The sequence below is a fragment of the Delphinus delphis genome, chromosome 2 (assembly GCF_949987515.2).
Source record: "Delphinus delphis chromosome 2, mDelDel1.2, whole genome shotgun sequence".
NCBI lineage: Eukaryota > Metazoa > Chordata > Mammalia > Artiodactyla > Delphinidae > Delphinus > Delphinus delphis.
The window spans coordinates 86,008,382-86,026,718 of NC_082684.1; the positions used below are offsets into that span (position 1 = coordinate 86,008,382).

Sequence of the window (18,337 nt, forward strand, 5' to 3'; positions counted from 1 at the left end):
GCATGTAAATGGATATTCAGCATCAACAATTATTTTTTAATACAATTTACAAAAATTTAACCTGAAAAATTGCATAAATCTGTTTTAAATTATAATAGCCATTGTTTGTGAGGAAAGAGAGAAACGCAATCTTACCTTCTTCGGACCACAAATCACTACAACTTTTCTCCAGAGCACTTTGACAAAACATTACAAAAGAATTTATAAACTGTGCATATACTTGGACCCAACAGTTCCACCTCTAGGAATTTAGGCTAAAGAAAATATTATAAATGTGCACAAAGATACAGCTAGACACTATGAACATGATCCTATCCATAACAGTGAAAATTTGGAAGCAACCCAATGTACATCAACTGGGAGTTTATTATAAAAATCATGGTAAAATAGTAAGCAGCCCAAGAGAGGCCTGAGTAGGCCCTAACTGCTCACCCCGACTGATCTTAAGGCTCTGTACAAGAAGGAAGTAAAAGTTAAAACAGAGTTTTAAATTGTGAAAGAAGACAGACACAGGCCACAAATTGTAACGATTCCATTTATATGAAGTGAACAGAACAGGCAAATCCACAGAGACGGAAAGAATAGTGTTTGCCTAGAGCTGGGGGAACAGTGGAATGAGGAGTGACGGCTAATGACTGCATGGTTAGTTTTCGGGGTGATGAAGATGTTCTGGAATTAGACAGTGATTGGTGGTCGTACAACTAAAAACCTCTTAATTGTACATTTTAAAAGGGTAAAATTTGAGATGTACTCTTCTAATTATATTCTATCACAAGATTTTACATGGAGTTTAAGGTTCTTCCTTAAAAGTTTCTTACTGTTTACAAACAATATTTATAAGGTGATAATTACAAAACAATACAGACTGATTGTAGCAAACATGGAAAAGACAGAAAACATAAAAAAGAAAATAAAAATCATTCACAATATCATCCAGATATAACCGTTATTAACATTTTGGTGTATAACTTCCATTCTTAAGTTTCTTTTTAAATGTAAGCATAAGATAAGAATTTAAAATAAACAAACATAAGAACACTAAAATGTGTTCAATGCCCTAAATTCCCTATCACACTTACAGTTTTGTCTCCAGTAAAGGTAAGATTTGTTCCATTCTCCTTGGCCTTCAAACAAACAAACAAAAAAGAAAATTAATTCAGAATTTCTACTGTACTCTCAGAAATATATAAAAAGGAAAACAATTACCTCCTGTTTTTCTCCTAAAAGAGGCAATCGATGCACGAAATCCCCAGAAAAACTCTATGAAAGAAATAGAAAACTAAAATTAAAGATGCATAACAGCAAAAGAAAAGCATAGCTCAAAATCCACAGAAACAGTTAAAGCAAAACATATAAAAGTAGACATAATAATATGGCAGTAACAGACAAAATACTTCCAATTAACCACAAACAAGTGAATAAAACCTTGCTAGAAACTAAAAAATAGTATCAAACCAAACTGGCCACTCAATTTTTCTATAAGATTACAGATATTGTCATTCTTGACAAAACCTTAGGCAGAAAACATACGAGTAGGATAAATGGATGTCATAGTTCCCTGAATTTCTACACATGAGGAAAATGTGGCTCAAAGCTATAAAGCTTTAGATGCAGAAATGGGATCTAAACCTAAGATTCCTAACTCTGAGGTCCACTGCTCCTTCCATCACAACACATGCCATGCCTGTAAAAAAAAACCTCCACTAATTACCTTTCTTACCAGTTATCAGCAAAGGAGGCATTATCCTTCCTGAGTAATTAGGACATGTATTTCAATTCTACATTAGACTGGAGGAGGAAACCTTATGAAGAGGGGTTTATGCCAAAACCCTGGAAAGCTGATAACAGATCTAAAAGTAGTGAACCTTGGGCAACAATATACAACAGGTAACTTTCCACAATCAAATCCAAGAAAGGCCAACCAATCCTCCTAGCCTGGGGAATAAATTTGGAAAACCAACAGAAAACCCCCTACTCAATATCACATTGTGCCTAGCTTCCTTTTTCTACCATACTTCCACTATTTTAAAGCTATTTTCTTTTTATCCGAGGTCATAAAATCTACGGTATGACAAGAACACAACCCTTGTAGTTCAATTATCAATGACTTCATTTGCTCATCAATTAATAATTATTAAGTAAAAGACTTCTTATCAATAAACTTTACTTCTAGTAAGTAGACAGAAAACCTAACTTTCCATGAACTTGCCTCTTCAAGGAAAGGTGCTAAATAATCTGAAGCAGTACTTAAATGCAGTAAAACAAAGTAAAGGCTATAGCTAAAATAACTATTTTCAACACCTATAAAATACATAATTTTTCTATCAAAAAACTGGGGTCAGATTCTACTTCTCAGAAAGGAGAATTTTATAATATAAACCCCATTTATATGATTACATATATATAAGAATTAAAATACACAATATTGGGAATTCCCTGGCAGTCCAGTAGTTAGGACTTGGTGCTTTCACTGCCGTGGCCCAGGTTCAATCCCTGGTCAAGGAACTAAGATCCCGCAAGCCACAGAGCACGGCCAAGAAAAAATAATAATAATATAAAATAAAATAAACAATATTATTCACCTCTTCCCCTTTATTCGAAAAAAGTTGTGAAGTTCAACCCTTTGATTTCAAGTCTATAGTAGGAAAATCTAAAAATGTTGATTCTGGGATATATAAATTAGATGAGATGACAAGAGGTTTAAAAAATGAGGGTTTCAAAAGTCCATCAATGGATGAATGGATAAAGAAAATGTGGTATATATGTACAATGAAATATTATTCAGCCTTAAAAAAGAAATGAAATTCTGATGCATGCTATATGGACGAACCCTGAAAACATTTTATTACGTTAAAGAAGCCAAAAAAATACTGTATGATTTTACTTCTTTGAGATATCTAGAGCAGTCAGATTAACGGAGAAAGAAAGTAGAATAGTTGTTACCAGGGAAGTGGGAGTGGAAGGGGGGGTGGGTGTTTTTATTATTTAATCGTTATGAAGTAACCACTGCAGATGATGAAAAAGTTCTGGAGATGGCTAGTGCTGATAGTTGCACAACAAGGTGAATGTACTTAATGTAACCGAATGGCACACTTAAAAATGGTTACAACGGTAAATTCTATGTTATATATATTTTACTATAATAAAAAAACCCAGGGCTTTGCTTTTTACACACAAAGGAAAGCCCATCCTCTCTTTGAGATGAATATTTAAGTGGCTGACTATGTACCTATCAGAACATGATTCTAACTTGCTTCTGTCAGAAGGAATTGAGGAGTGAGAAATGCGTATCACCAAAAATACAGCCATCATATTATTCACCTCTTCTATTTCCCTCCAACTACTATCAAATATTACCTGTGTTTTAAAGAGTTCACTGCAGTTTTGGAACAATTTTGATGATGTTTGATATTTCCCAGACAAGCCTTTTTTTTCCTTAAGGTTTTCCAAGTATGTCTCCACTTCTTCTGCCTGGAAAAACAGAGAAAATACAAAGTATTTAACTTATGTAAGATATTTAAAAGAAAACAAATAGATTGCCTTTGGTAGAAATATAGTTTTGGATTTGCTGTTTTTAAAATTAACAACATCTTGGGCTTCCCTGGTGGCGCAGTGGTTAAGAATCCTCCTGCCAATGCAGGGGATGCGGGTTCAAGCCCTGGTCTGGGAAGATCCCACATGCCACAGAGCAACTAAGCCCGTGCACCACAACTACTGAGCTTGTGCTCCAGAGCCTGCAAGCCACAACTACTGAGCCCACGTGCCACAACTACTGAAGCCCTAGAGCCCGTGCTCTGCAACAAGAAAAAGCCATCGCAATGAGAAGCCTGCGCACGGCAACAAAGAGTAGCCCCCGCTCGCCACAACTAGAGAAAGTCCGCGCGCAGCAGCGAAGATCCAATGCAGCCAAAAATAAATAAATAAAAATAAATAAATTTACAAAATAAATAAATAAATAAAATTAACAACATCAGATAAAGACTATATATTAGTATTCAAGAATCTAATAGCATTGGACTCTAAAGTGCAGAATTCTAGTCTACGACTCATGAAGGATAGTTCCTCTTAAAAATTCTAGGAAGACTGGGAAACTGTCAGAGTCCACAGGGTTTTGTTATAAGAAAATATACTTACAAGAGAGTTCCTTGACTAAATTAACACCACCACCACCACCAACAAAAAACTTGTGCTTCTAAGCTAGAGCACAAAACTGTTGTAGCCATTCACAACCCACTATTAATACTATGAAAAAAAAAATCATCATTTCTCTGGCTTCATCAGTTCTGTGAGTTTCCTCCCATACCAACATCCCTAATCTGACCCTCTTTTTTTCGAAGCTCTAATTTCACACCTCCAACTATTTGCTTGTCATTTCCATAATTCTGTCCTGTGGCAATTCAAAATAATTTTTACATTCTTAAGTTGTCCTACCCATGAAGACTGAATCTGATAAGCTTGACCAGTTTTTATCACAAGTTTCAAGCATATGTAAATTTAACTAGTGTTCGATTAGGAGAAAAGGTCAATGATATTTCAAACCATATTCTGGAAATATTTCTCTCTAAATTCTTCAGTCCTCCTCATCACACCAACCTTACCCAATGTTATATAACAAAAGCAAAATACAATCAGCAACACTACAAAAAAGATAATGTAAAACCCTAATACTGGGCAGAAATTCAAAATGCTTAAGGTTTAAAAAAACCAACTGGATGGTGGACATTTTTTAAAGACTAGTCCTATTATTTTTTTAAAAGAAACCTCAAGAATAGTCGGGGAAATGTAAAAAAGAAAAGAAATGATGCAAATAGTGGGATGAAAACAGAATGCAAAAGGCCTGAAAAATCCATCTAGGAGCTACATATCTTCAATGCTCATATACAGTGTATTATAGCAACTCTGAAAGTGTGGCCCATGGATGCTTTCATGAGGTTTAACAGGTCAAAATTATTTTCATCTTCATCATCATCATCATCTATTTGCCTTGTACTGACAGTGCAAAAGTAATGATGCGAAAAATGGCAGCCTCCTATCAGTGGTACCTAACTGTACTAGTTAGTAGTCATTGTACTCTCACAGTCACAAACTTGCAGTTAAAAAAAAAAGGCCAGTTTTATGTAAGAATGCCCTTGATGAAACAGTAAAAATTATTAATGTCATTAAATCTGGACCTTTGAGCACATGCCTTTTAAAATATTCTATCAGACAAAAAAATAAGTATGCAAAATACTATAAATGACTGTCTTAAGACAAAGCACTTTGCAACTATTTTAACTTGTAAGCTAAACTATCCACCGTTTTCATTTACTTGAAAGAAAGACCAACAAACTACAGATATTCAGACTTGGGTATTTGGGAGATATTTTCCTGAAAATGGGCAAAGGGAGGCTGTCACGTCAAAGAAGGCAACTGACAGCATCCATTGTCAATAATAAAATTTAAGGGACTTCCCCCAGTGGTTCAGTGGTAAAGAATCCACCTTCCAATGCAGGGGACTTGGGTTCGATCCCCGGTTGGGGAACTAAGATCCCACATGCTGTGGGGCAACTAAGCCCACATGCCACAGCTAGAGAGCCCGTGTGTCGCAAACTACAGAGCCCACGCACTCTGGAACCCACATGCCACAACTACAGAGCCCAGGCGCCCCGGAGCCTGCATGCCACAACTAGAGAAGAGAAAACCCGCACACCACGACTAGAGAGAAGGCCGCGCACTGCAACTAGAGAGAAGTCCTCGCACCGCAACAAAAGATCCTGCATGCTGCGATGAAAATCCCGCGTACCGCAACTAAGACCTGATGCAGCCAAAAATAAATAAATAATAAAGTCTTCTTGGACCTTGAAAAAAAAATTTTTTATTAAAAAATAAGTAAATAAATAAAATTTGAGCTTTCAAGGAAAAACTGGAATTTTGGAAAACTTGCATGTTCCCTACCATGATTTATAGTTTCCAATACTTACAGAGTATCTGATGAGACTGAAAGGTCATATTAACAAATGTAATTTTGAATTAATTGTAAAATGAATTAGTATTTGGAAGGTTTATATAATTCAGCCAACCAATATTTTCTAAGTGACCATGAAAGATGCTGCCAAATCAGACATGGGCAAAAGACCATTCAAAGTGCAAGACATACCAATTTATTTTAATATAACAGAGCACAGAAAAAGTTCACTGATATGGTTTCAGATTCCACACTGCAACTAACCTTTAAGAAACTCCACTTATTGCGTTTGGGTATAGAATCAAAGAACAATATCCACAATTACCTGAAAACACTATTAAAATACCATTCCCTTTTCCAACTACATATCTGTGTGAGGCCACATTTTGTGCATACACTTCAACCAAAATAACACATCACAATAGACTGAGTGAAGGAAGTATAAGAATCCAGCAATCTTCTATTACACTAGATATTAAACAAATAGATTTGCAAAAATACAAAATAACACCACTCTTCCCAGTTTCTTTGAAAAATAGTTTTCACAAATTAATAAATATTTCTGTATTTTTCTGTTATAATTTCTAATTCAGTAACCCACATGAATAAAGGCTTTTTTGGGGTCTGTAGTAAGTAAACAGAGTTCTGAGACCAATAAGTTTGAGAACTGATAGTACAAATTTGCCTGCATATTGGGAAGCATGATTCTAGTTCCAGTTCTTCTCCATAGCTACATGACACTCTTTCCTCTATCAGGTTGGGACCCGATGATATCTAAACACTAAGAAAAGTCTCTAATTTTATGTTCCATACCTTGAAGTTGTAGATTTCATTGTAACAGTCAGCACTTTTCAGATACCAGGTTATATTCAAAGATACATCACAAGGTTCTCCATCAACTATAAAAGAAGAAATCTTTGTGAATAAAAGATAATTCCCAAAACAAAGCATTTTTCCTAAACTATTACCCCACATCCCATTTCCTGCTAAACTAAGATACTCAAAGACCATCCTTTCTCCAAACAGAAGGTAATGAAGTAATAAATTTAAAAAGAACTAGATATTCTTCAGTTAAAAGTAAGAATTGTTGCTCACAGAAATAAAAAGCAGTTAAGGATTTTTAACCTTTGAAACCGTGTATCTATTTTTATGCCTTAAAACCTTCATTTCTGGTTCTCTCTTGGGAAAAAACCTGGAAGTGATAAAGCAGCCTTAAGTTAAAATCAGTCTTCTGTTATCATTTAAATATTTACTGAGCAGAGCACTTAAGTATACAAAGATACATGGCACTGTGTTAGGCCAAACAGGGGAACAGAAGGGAACAAATTATTGAAGACTCTTAAGTCTTAAAAAAGATTCTAGTTGAAGAGTCAAGGAATAACAACATTAGGAATGTCACAAGGCAACAAAAATAGTTCCACTAAGGGAAAACCTCATGGCTTAAACCTTGAGAGATATCAAAATTGGATAGAAAAGAACTATCAACAAAAAGCAAACCTGGCTGAGGAAGGCAGGAATAGAAAAAACAAAGATAAAAAGAGTTATTAGATTCTTTTTAAAACTCACCTTAAGAGAAGCCTCAAGGAACCTCATGAAATCATAGAAGCCTCACATAACTCATTCAACATATTTTGGAGCACAATATTCTAGTGAACCAAAGCATTAGTCTGAAGACTTGGGGTGTAAACCTGACTATATGACTGTTAACTGTCTCACCTGGGGGAAGTCAGTATTTCCTTTTATCTTTGATTCCAGCTGAGGAAGGGAAAATATACTAGAAATACATACTTTGTGCAAATGTGACAAAGATAAACACGACTGCATCTAAAAACCTACTTTTGGTTCTTAAAAGCAGCACACCTAAAATTACAAACTTTCCCTTTTCTTTGGTTTAAGTGGTTTTCTCAGACTAATTTTAAGCGGCACACTTTTATAAAGCTCAACTTTTATAAGGCTTTTATAAGGCTAAAATACACAAAAATCTGATGTGTTGGATAGAATGTATGGATATGCTGTAAAGGATACTGCAATCTTGTTATGAACTACTCAGAAGAACCAAACAGAAAAGGAATTAATTAAATCAAAGCCCTAACAGGAGATTTGCAGGGAAATGTGCCTGCAAAAATACTACTATTTATGTTAAAAGACATAGAATTTTTTTTTTTTGGCCACGCCACGAGGCTTGCGGGATCTTAGTCCCCAGACCAGGGACTGAACCCTGGCCCTCTGCAGTGAAAGCTCGGAGTTCTAACCACTGTACCATCAGGGAATTCCCAAAACACAAAGAACTTTAAATGAATGGCTTTAAGAGACAATGAAAATGGTCCTGCCACATTCCTCACCTTCCCTTGGCTGGCAGGTCTAGTCCCTAAGAATCTTACATGAGCCAGGTGCAGGTGTAAGGGAGAAGTGGCTACCTCTAGAAAGGATTGGAGTTCCAAGCTTTGAGCAAATCTCACTTCTTTCTCCAAAACAGACATTTTTAATGTAGGTGAAAAATTGTAATTTTAGGCTTGAAAAGAAAAGAAAATGGCCCTGCCAATTTCATGGAAATCTACTGTATACCATACCCACAAAAGCATAAAATCAGAGACAAGGTAAGTATGAGAAAACACAGAAGTAACAAAGTGAAAGACAATGCAAATTTTAAGAAGCTTCAAACCCTCCAAAAACAAGGAAACACAGACACTTCAAAATATGCAGCTTGACCAAAAACCACTAGAAAAACCATTAGAACAAAATACAGGTAAGAAGAAACTGTACAAAATAAAAGGACAGAATAGCATACAGGCTGTCAGGGTATCTCAAAAGACAAAATACTGCTATCCCTAAAAGCTCTTCTTTTCTAGAAAGCCAATCTCACAAGAAATACCAGCGTGTCAGAGTAGATTTGATTTAAATCAAACTTAAATTATCAGCCAAGAGATCATATTTTCATGGACACAGTACATTCTTCATAGAAATTCTACCTAACCCCTCCATCCCACCAGGCTATAATCTCAATAAGAGAAAGGGTCTTTTCTATCACTTCCTTGCTGTCTAAAACAGTGCCTGGCACTATACATAGTAGGTGTTCAGTAACTACCTACTAAGTGATTAAAAGAATAAAATCATCCAACTATGAAATACTTTGCATTTTCATAGAGAGAAATATGCACAGGAGCACACATGGATGATCTGGATTTTTATTCCTGATCTTGAAATGGAGCTGCCCGTGATCATTCATTCTCTAAAAATAAAGCCAGTTTCAGAAATAAAAGGAAGCTTTTCTTTAATGCACAATGGGGTATTCTGGATTCAGATACAGTGGTTTTCCCACTGGACAGACTGGTTTTGTTCTACTATTCCTATTTCCTGGTAATTATCTTTGAGCTTCCTCTTCCAAAGATCCAAGTGGTAAAATACTCCTTCAGCAAACAAAAGCTTTACTGAACATATTTGTTCAGAGCCAATGGTCTGACAAACCTAGGTCATGTGTCCAGTAAACATCTAACAAGCACACAAAAACAAAATCGGCAGTTATCTCTATGACTCAGAACAGATTAAAACCCATGGAGGCGATCAACCAAAACAATGTGTCTAACTATATATTGTTAACACCAGAAAAACAAGAGAAGAAAATAAAGTTCATAAAAGTAAGTATTCTAAAGATTATTCTGTGAAAGGACCTTAGTTACACTACATAGGTTTATACCTAGATAGTGCTTGACTATTAAATTTCAGAACTTATGTTGAGAGTAAATCATCAGAGGTAGAAAACAGGTAATTTGAAAGTTTAAAGATCACTCAAAAACTCGAATAAAAACTTCATGAAATGCAAAAACTCACATTTCAGGAAGATAGTGGTATTTTTGAAGAGGATCTTTCCAAAACTAAAATAATTTTTCCCCTGCAAAGATAAAGGAGAGATAATTAGCATCAGATCACTTTAATTCCCAAAGCAGAATATAACTGATATAAAAAGCTAAAATTTATAAAATGTTGACGTTAGTTTTCTTAACACACACACAAAAAAAGGCATCAATATCCTTCCTTTTAGTAAAATTCAACCATATCCAAACTGCAGGATTTTGAAGCTTGGTGCAGAGACAAGTTTTTTCTTTTTTCCACAGGCCATGAAGCAAGTACTCCAGAAGGAAGGCTGCTAGAAATCCTAACCTAACTTAAATCTTTCTAAAAGGTCCTCCTTAATCAGTTCATTCCCTTTACTCACTAATCACCGTCCAGAATAACCAATCATTTCTTCAAATAAACTATTCTATGAGCAGACAGCCATATTTAACTATTAACCATTTTACAGGTAACAAATAAATACCTAAAACTGAGAATCTGAACATCGTCACCAAATTAACAAAAGCTGTAATTCTTACCATATCAAAAGCTCAAATAAGATTTGGGCATTACAACCAGTGAGCACAGCAGAACAAAAAGGCTACCGTGGTTTTAATAAGACTAATGCTTTTCGGCATTTCCAGCCAGCATCTGATTTGTCGGCTCACAGCACTATAGCTCTTACTCAAACGACGTTTCAAAAACGTGGTAAAGGGAAGAAAGGGTCAACCAATCCAGTTAATTATCCTTAAGAAAAACGAACTTATCATAAGAAATTTTAGAATACTGTTTCTTCCGTTTTAAACATTCTCACGTTTGAATACATCATTTTAAATGCCTAGGCTTCCTAATTACACGGCAGGGCTTAGAATAACCATTTCAAAGTCCAAATGAAATCAACCAACTTCGTAAGTAGAATTATCCAGTAACAAAAAAGTGCAGAGAAAAAAAAAAAGAAAGATGTCTATTTACATATTCCTCTCATCCAACCCGGGGTCACAAGATTCTGTGAAACTTCTGCTGAAAGAGAAACCACTCTCCACCTATACATCAAGTTTACACGTTTCCAGTCAGACAATGAAAGTTCTCTGCCTTTGCTGATAAGAAACCGCTCCACCGCCACTCTCCGCTCCTGAATTGACCCTGACATTCCTGCTAATTTACCCAAAGAAGCGTACAGCTTCTCGCTCCAGGGAGGTGAGTCCCGGTTAAGCAGCTACACAGACACTCCCGGCAATCCCACCCCTTTGGAAGCGGACTTTAGTGGAACCTTCATGGACCCCTTGGGCTACCGTAGCCCCACCCCTTGCTCCTCCGGGCTCAGTTGCTCCTGAAGTGACCACTCACCGACGGTATCGGAATGTGCCACTTGGATCGGTCGGCAGCAGCGACGGGTGCCGGTCCTACACTGAAAAGCGACAATGGGGACGTCTGAGCCCCCAGGAGAAGAAGAATGACAGGCAGCACCTGAAGCCACGCAGCCGCCGCCATCTTCACAGCCGTGGAGTGCCTACCGAAAGCATTTCACCTTCTTCCGGTTCGTCCCGCCCTCTTCCGGCTCCTCTCTGGGGGCGGGATAATCCGGGTCCTCAAAACCTCTGGTGGCTTGTTTGTTTAGCGACTCAGCGGCCCCGCCCTCAGGCAGTTGTCAGGCTTCGTATGAGGCTTTGGACCTACTGCGCAGGCGTCTTCCTGCCGTAACCTGGTCACCTTGGAGTGTTAGGATGATCTGCAAAAGTTACCAGCCGAGTCTGTTGGCTCTTCTCTCTCCCTTAAAGGGTTTGGGGACCAGGGAAGAACCCCATGTGGCGTTTGGCTCTCTCCTCCTCCCATTCGCCCCAGTCCCTCATCGTTTGAGTCAGACGCTGGGGCCAAAAGTCTGGGAAAGCCGTAAGTCTGGCTGCCTGTTTAGCGTGTAGTAGTGAGTACTCGGTTTCCGGAGGTATTTAAGCAAAGACTGGAGTTTGGCGGTGGTGAAGTATAAGCCTTCCTAAACGGAATAATGTAGTAGACAACCCCTTTTAAAAGACCCTTATACCCGTGAAGAGTATGATGTAGAGTTTGGTCGGAGAACATCAACCTCCAGCAACAACCCCGCCGGCACTTCCTACTCAAAACTAAAATACAGGAGAGAGTGGGTCAGTTTTCAGTATCCGTGGCGTGACAGTCACTGAGGTAGATCTGCAGAAGCTTCGCCCTAATCACGCAGGGCGTGTCGGTACTTCCTCGTTGTCACGCCCTTGGTCTGCATCCTCTAGGGCTCTTTGAGTACGCGCCTCCTCGGATGCAAAAACCTTTTCAGTTTCTAATGAAGGCAGTTCCTCATCAGCTACTCAGAACCAAGAAAAATTTGCCAGATCAATCTCTGTAGAAACCCTTATCTGGGCCTGGAAATCCCGGGAGCAAGTGTCAATTTGTCACTCCTTAAGGACATGAAAGTCCCAGAAACTTGATGGTGGTGAAGTGCTGGCGGTTATTTAGAAAGACTGACAATCTAAAAGATCGCTTGGGGCCTTGGCCTGAGATCTGGGAGCCTGTGAAGTGACTGGGAAGCCATGGACGCAGCTGAGAAAGAGGAAATCAGGTAAAGGCCCAGTGGTCCAGCAGGGACTGACCCCAGGGCCCACGGAAGCAGGGGATAGATAGTACCTGAAAACAACATTCTGGCTTTGAAGACTTTATTTTTTTATAAATTTTATTTATTTATTTTTGGCTGCGTTGGGTCTTCATTGCTGCGTGCGGCTTTTCTCTAGTTGCGGGGAGCCGGGGCTACTCTGTTGCCGTGCGCGGACTTCTCGTTGAGATGGCTTCCTTTGTTGTAGAGCACAGGCTCTAGGCGCGCGGGCTTCAGTAGTTGTGGCTCGCGGGCTCTAGAGCGCAGGCTCAGTAGTTGTGGCGCATGGGCTTAGTTGCTCCGCGGCACACAGGCTGAAACCTGTATCCCCTGCATTAGCAGGCAGATTCCTAACCACTGCACCACCAGGGAAGACCCTGAAGACTTTATTGATTGTTTGATTGCATGTCTTATTTGCATATTTTATATTTGTGGACTCAATCTCTAGCCTTCTCAATTCTCCACGGAATTAATTGATATTAATAGCCTCTCGTGAAATACTTGAAGGATGGTTAACAAAACCGGAAGAATTGTTATCAGAACTCTTTTTTTTTAACGTTAACATGGTGGTATTTTATTTATTTATCTTATAAATTTATTTTTGGCTGCGTTGGGTCTTCGTTGCTGCGCACGGGCTTTCTCTAGTTGTGGTGAGCGGGGGCTATTTGTTGCGGTGCGCGGGCTTCTCATTGCAGTGGCTTCTCTTGTTGTGGAGCACGGCCCTAGCGGTGTGGGCTTCAGTAGTTGTGGCACACGGGCTTGGTAGTTGTGGCTCGTGGGCTCTAGAGCACAGGCTCAATAGTTGTGGTGCACAAGCTTAGTTGCTCCACGGCATGTGGGATCTTCCCATACCAGGGCTCAAACCCGTGTTCCCTGCATTGGCAGATGGATTCTTAACCACTACGCCACCAGGGAAGCCCTGTGATCAGAACTCTTAACACATGAATTTCAAACAGGTTGCTTTCCAGGTTCAGCTAAGTACATCTCTTCCTATATCATTCCAGAGTTTATTCTTCAAAACTGGAAAGATCTTTGACATAAACCACAGTAAGATCTTTTTTGACCTACCTCCTAGAGTAACAGAAATAAAAACAAAAATAAACAAATGGGACTTAATTAAAAGCTTTTGCACAGCAAGGGAAACCATGAACAAGACAAAAAGACAACCCTCAGAATGGGAGAAAATATTTGCAAATGAAACAACAGACAAAGGATTAATCTCCAAAATGTACAAACAGCTCATGGAGTTCAATATCAAAAAAACAATCCAGTTAAAAAATGGGCAGAAGACCTAAATAGACATTTCACCAAGGAAGACATACAGATGGCCAAGAGGCACATGAAAAGATGCTCACCATCACTAATTATTAGAGAAATACAAATCAAAACTACGATGAGGTATCACCTCATGCTGGTCAGAATGGCCATTATCATAAAATCTAGAAACAATAAATCCTGGAAAGAGTATGGTGAAAAGGGAACCCTCCTGCACTGTCGGTGGGAATGTAAATTGATACAACCACTATGGAAAACAGTATGGAGTTTCCTTAAAAAACTAAAAATAGAACTACCATATGACCCAGCAATCCCACTACTGGGCATATACCCTGAGAAAACCATAATTCAAAAAGACACATGCACCCCAATGTTCACTGCAGCACTATTTACAATAGCCAGGACATGGAACCAACCTAAATGTCCATCGACAGATGAATGGATAAAGAAGATGTGGCACATATATACAGTGGAATATTACTCAGCCATAAAAAGAAACGAAACTGAGTTATTTGTAGTGAGGTGGATGGACCTAGAGTCTGCCATACAGAGTGAAGTAAGTCAGAAAGAGAAAAACAAATACCGTATGCTAACACATATATATGGAATCTAAAGAAAAAGAAAAGAAAAGGAAAAAAATGTTCAGAAGAACCTAGGGGCAAGATGGGAATAAAGATGCAGACCTACTAGAGAATTGACTTGAGGATACGGGGAGGGGGAGGGGGAAGGGTAAGCTGGGACAAAGTGAGAGAGTGGCATGGACATATATACACTACCAAACGTAAAATAGCTAGTGGGAAGCAGCCGCATAGCAGAGGGAGATCAGCTCTGTGCTTTGTGACCACCTAGAGGGGTGGGATAGGGAGGGTGGGAGGAAGGGCGATGCAAGAGGGAAGAGATATGGGGACATATGTATATGTATAACTGATTCACTTTGTTATAAAGCAGAAACTAACACACCATTGTAAAGCAATTATACTCGAATAAAGATGTTAAAAATAAATAAGAAATAAAAAACATTGGCCCCTAGATGATCAGCATCATCTTAAAAAGCAAAGGATTTTCCTTCTCTGTTTCTATCCTTATTCTAGCACCTCGTACATACCTCTGTTATATCATTTGTCAGGTTGATTTGTGATGTTGGTTAGGCTGTCAAAGAAAACTCAGACACAGTACTTCTTATCTTCTTCAGAGCCCAACACTCAGCAAGAAAGTTTTGAAAATATTTTGTTGAATAAGTAGGTGGGAGGGTTGTTTTTGTTGGTCCGGTTTGGGGCTTTTTGTTTTTACTCCTTCAGATTTTATTGTTGTAGCCATAGCCTTCAGTCATTCATTTTAAAGAACCCTTTCTCATAAGTGACAGTACTCTTTTTCTGTTGCTTTCTGAGCAATCCCAGAACTTCATGTTTTGTTGTTTACCATGGGTGGTTTACAAAAGGATGTTGTTCTGCAGCAAACACATTATTGTGTTATGGCCATGACACAATTTTGCATCACAATGATTTATGTCCCATGATTTATATTATAGTTAGAGAAAGTACAAAATTTGGATTCACAAACCCTATATAAAATAAGTTTCTTAAAATGTCTTTTTATTAGTGTTGAAGATGAAGCTGTGGATAAAAACATTTTCAAAGACTGCAGCAAGATTGCTTTCTACAGGTAAGAAGAGGAAGTATATGACCTAGATAGAATAGTTCTGAAAATATTTCAAAATTGATGTTTATTAAATTTTTGAGAACTGATAGACTTTCTGAGGAAAGAGTCGATTAGGAAATTCAGTGATTAAATAATTTATTGACAGGAGAAATTCACCTTTACTACTCTAGCTTAACTCCTGTATCATTTTATTATTAATATGTTATTAATTATAATTAATTATATTGTATACTTATACATTATAATTAACATTACTGTGTTAATAAACAGGTATTTTAAAAGTCAAAGTGTTTTTCAACTAACGTTAAAATTTTGAATCTTTGAAGAAATAATACTTTTACATGGTTCAAAAATCAAATAATATAAAAAGATACACATTGAAAAATGTTACTCTCTTTCTTGTCCCCTCCCACCCCATTCAACATCTTTCCCTGTAAGTAACCAGATTTATTAATTTCTTATTTATCTTTCCAGTATTTCTTTTTGTGAATGCACATATTCTTATATCACCACCATTCTTAGGCCAAGTAGCTTTCTATATACACTGTTGTATACATCTTTTTTTCTGCTTCATAATTTATTCTGAAGAGCTCTGTATGAGTATATGGAAATTGTCCTCTTTTTCATAGCTGTATGGTATTCCATTGGGTAAATTATAATGTATTCACTCTCCTATTGCTAGACCCTTGGGTTGTTTTCAGTCTTGCTGTAACATCACTGCCACAGTGAAAAGCTATACATATGTCATTTCCTACACACGCAGGTATATTTGTAGGATGAATTTCCAGGAGTGGGATTACTAGGTCAAAGAGTAAATGTATTTGAAATTTTAACTATTACCAGATATCCCTCCATAGAGATTGTGTCATTTTGCACTCCCATCACCACTATATGATTGCCTATTTCCCCAGAGCCTCAAAAAATATTTCTTTAAAACTTTTTTGAGTGTCTACCTTTATGTGGTCCTGAAACTGAGATCACCAAAAATTATATCATACAACTTTCTAATTTATACACACAACTCTAGAGAAAGAAAATCATATCATTTTAATTCTGAACGGGTACCTTAGAGGGCATTCTATAGTGAACTCCTGGTCACCTTGACAAACCACTGGATTATATTGGATTTCCACTAAAATTTATTAAGTTTCAATTAAAGTATACATTTCATGGAAAGAGGGAGGGACATCAACAAGCTAATATGTGTCATCTATGAAAACTGCCCCACCTTCTCAATAAAGGGGACAAAATACCATCCTTAAGTAGTGTTATGGTGAACAATTTTATTAGTACTCTTCTTATTATTTTATTAATTGCATTAGCACTCTGCTTATTAATTTTCTTAGCTCTCTAAATTATTGATACTCCTCTTAGTGCTTTATTGGAGTACTAATATACTGCTTGTGCCCAGTTCACCTACTATTGAAGTGAATTTTAATGACTTCCACATGGTAATATAGTCTTTTGGAGGCTGAGAATCACAAATCATTCTCAGACGTCTGTATACTCCAAATCTGTAGGCGTCAGAAACAGCGGCTCTCCAAGAAGTCTACCTATCGGGCATTACTAGACTCAGTCACAGAAGGCAAAGAGAGCACCAGGTTCCAAATCATCAACGAAGCAGCTAAGGTGAGAAAAAGTATTTTCTACAGAGAATTATTTGTTTCTATATTTATTTGGGTTGAATGAAGTAAATTTCCACAAAGGCTAATTAAACTATGTATGCTTCAAAAACAAACTTTGTGAGAGAAGTAATGCCATCTTTTTAATATCTACACAATGCTACTTTAAAAGTAATATGACTATCAACATATAGATTGCCTTGTATCAGATGCTTTCTTAGATGTTTTGCGAATGTTATTTCCTATTAATTAATCTTCAGAATCATCTAAGAGGTACATTGCATTGTCCCTAATTTTCAGATAAGGAAATTGAAGTCTAAAAAGCCACTTGCTCAAAGTCATAGCTAGTAACCAGAATTTTCACCTGTGACTGTAGACTCTGTCACGCACCCATGCTCTTTTTATCACTATTATACAACATACCTCAAGCAAGGTACAGATTCAGTGAATGTCCAAACCTCAAAATGTGAGTGGGCAAGAGGAACAATGGTCTATGCAGTTGAATAAGTCACAGATGTTCCCACCCCTAGGCTGCTTCACTAACAGATCACCATAGTTGTTACATGCTAAAAGGATTAGAGCAGTATCCTAAGTGCTTTTTCTCATCTGTCAAATTTTCACACTACTTCAGATGGGCCAGTCACAGAGGAAGTGCTGTGGGCCGGGCTAGGAAGTGTGGTTATGCACAAGTAGTTGATGCTTCCAACCTGACCCTCACTTCACATCCTCCCCTGTCTTTGAAAGGTGTCCTAAGCTTCTAAGGCCTCCCAGACCAATCTGGTTTAATTGGTAATTCGCTGAAGGACATAGGTAAAGACATGCAGTCTAGTCCCATAACAGCTTAGATAGTAATTCCATCAGCTCACTAACAAATCCCAGTTCTGGGAAGCAGACTGAGAAGACATCCCCACTTTCACTGCAGCATTGTGAGAGATCTTGTGACTACCGTAGAGCTTGCCGTATAACATTACACTGAGGAATCTTCTCGGAGAAGACAGAGCAAACACTGCCCCACAACATCAGGGCATTCTCTGTAACATTTGTAAGGTCTCTAACTTCGTCGGGAGGCTCAACTTTATTCCCAGGCAGGAGGAGCAATGGCACAGTGAGGAAGGCTACCTTCCATATGAAGTTTTAGAGATTTTAGTCACTTCAAAGATGTAGAATTCTATAACATAGCTTTCTTACCTGAATTCAAAATAGGGGCTAGAATCATATCAATAGTTTGTGTTCTCTATCCCCATCCCTTTTTCCCAACTTATGGTTACTTAAGGATGTAGTTGTGGTAGCAGCACACTTAGTTCTTTTCTCTTAACTACACTGAAGGGATGGTTAGCCTTTCTTCAAAACCTAGTGCTGCTTCTTAACACCACTCATTTTTTTCTGGAGGAA

General features: G+C 37.9%; 2 protein-coding genes across 7 annotated transcripts in view; one reads left to right on the forward strand and one right to left on the reverse strand.

Moving 5' to 3' along the window:
- Positions 1-11,397, reverse strand: part of TMEM87A (transmembrane protein 87A) — a 42,786-nt gene extending 31,389 nt beyond the window's left edge. For 3 of the 4 annotated variants that reach the window (XR_009518386.1, XM_060005074.1, XM_060005073.1), the window contains exons 1-6: positions 11,123-11,397; positions 9,773-9,833; positions 6,758-6,843; positions 3,358-3,471; positions 1,207-1,260; positions 1,080-1,124 (exon numbers count right to left, since the gene is read on the reverse strand). Coding sequence is in view for 3 of the 4 variants with exons in the window: in XM_060005074.1 (XP_059861057.1) it covers positions 1,080-1,124; positions 1,207-1,260; positions 3,358-3,471; positions 6,758-6,843; positions 9,773-9,833; positions 11,123-11,266 (504 nt within the window). In the remaining variant the exon portion in view is untranslated. The remainder of the gene's footprint in view (positions 1-1,079; positions 1,125-1,206; positions 1,261-3,357; positions 3,472-6,757; positions 6,844-9,772; positions 9,834-11,122) is intronic. The other variant, XM_060005075.1, reaches the window with a different exon arrangement.
- Positions 11,398-11,534: 137 nt separating this feature from the next.
- Positions 11,535-18,337, forward strand: part of GANC (glucosidase alpha, neutral C) — a 69,402-nt gene continuing 62,599 nt past the window's right edge. For all 3 annotated transcript variants that reach the window (XM_060005062.1, XM_060005063.1, XM_060005064.1), the window contains exons 1-3: positions 11,535-12,359; positions 15,264-15,326; positions 16,844-16,952. In XM_060005062.1, coding sequence (XP_059861045.1) covers positions 12,331-12,359; positions 15,264-15,326; positions 16,844-16,952 — 201 coding nt within the window. In that variant the 5' untranslated portion in view covers positions 11,535-12,330. The remainder of the gene's footprint in view (positions 12,360-15,263; positions 15,327-16,843; positions 16,953-18,337) is intronic.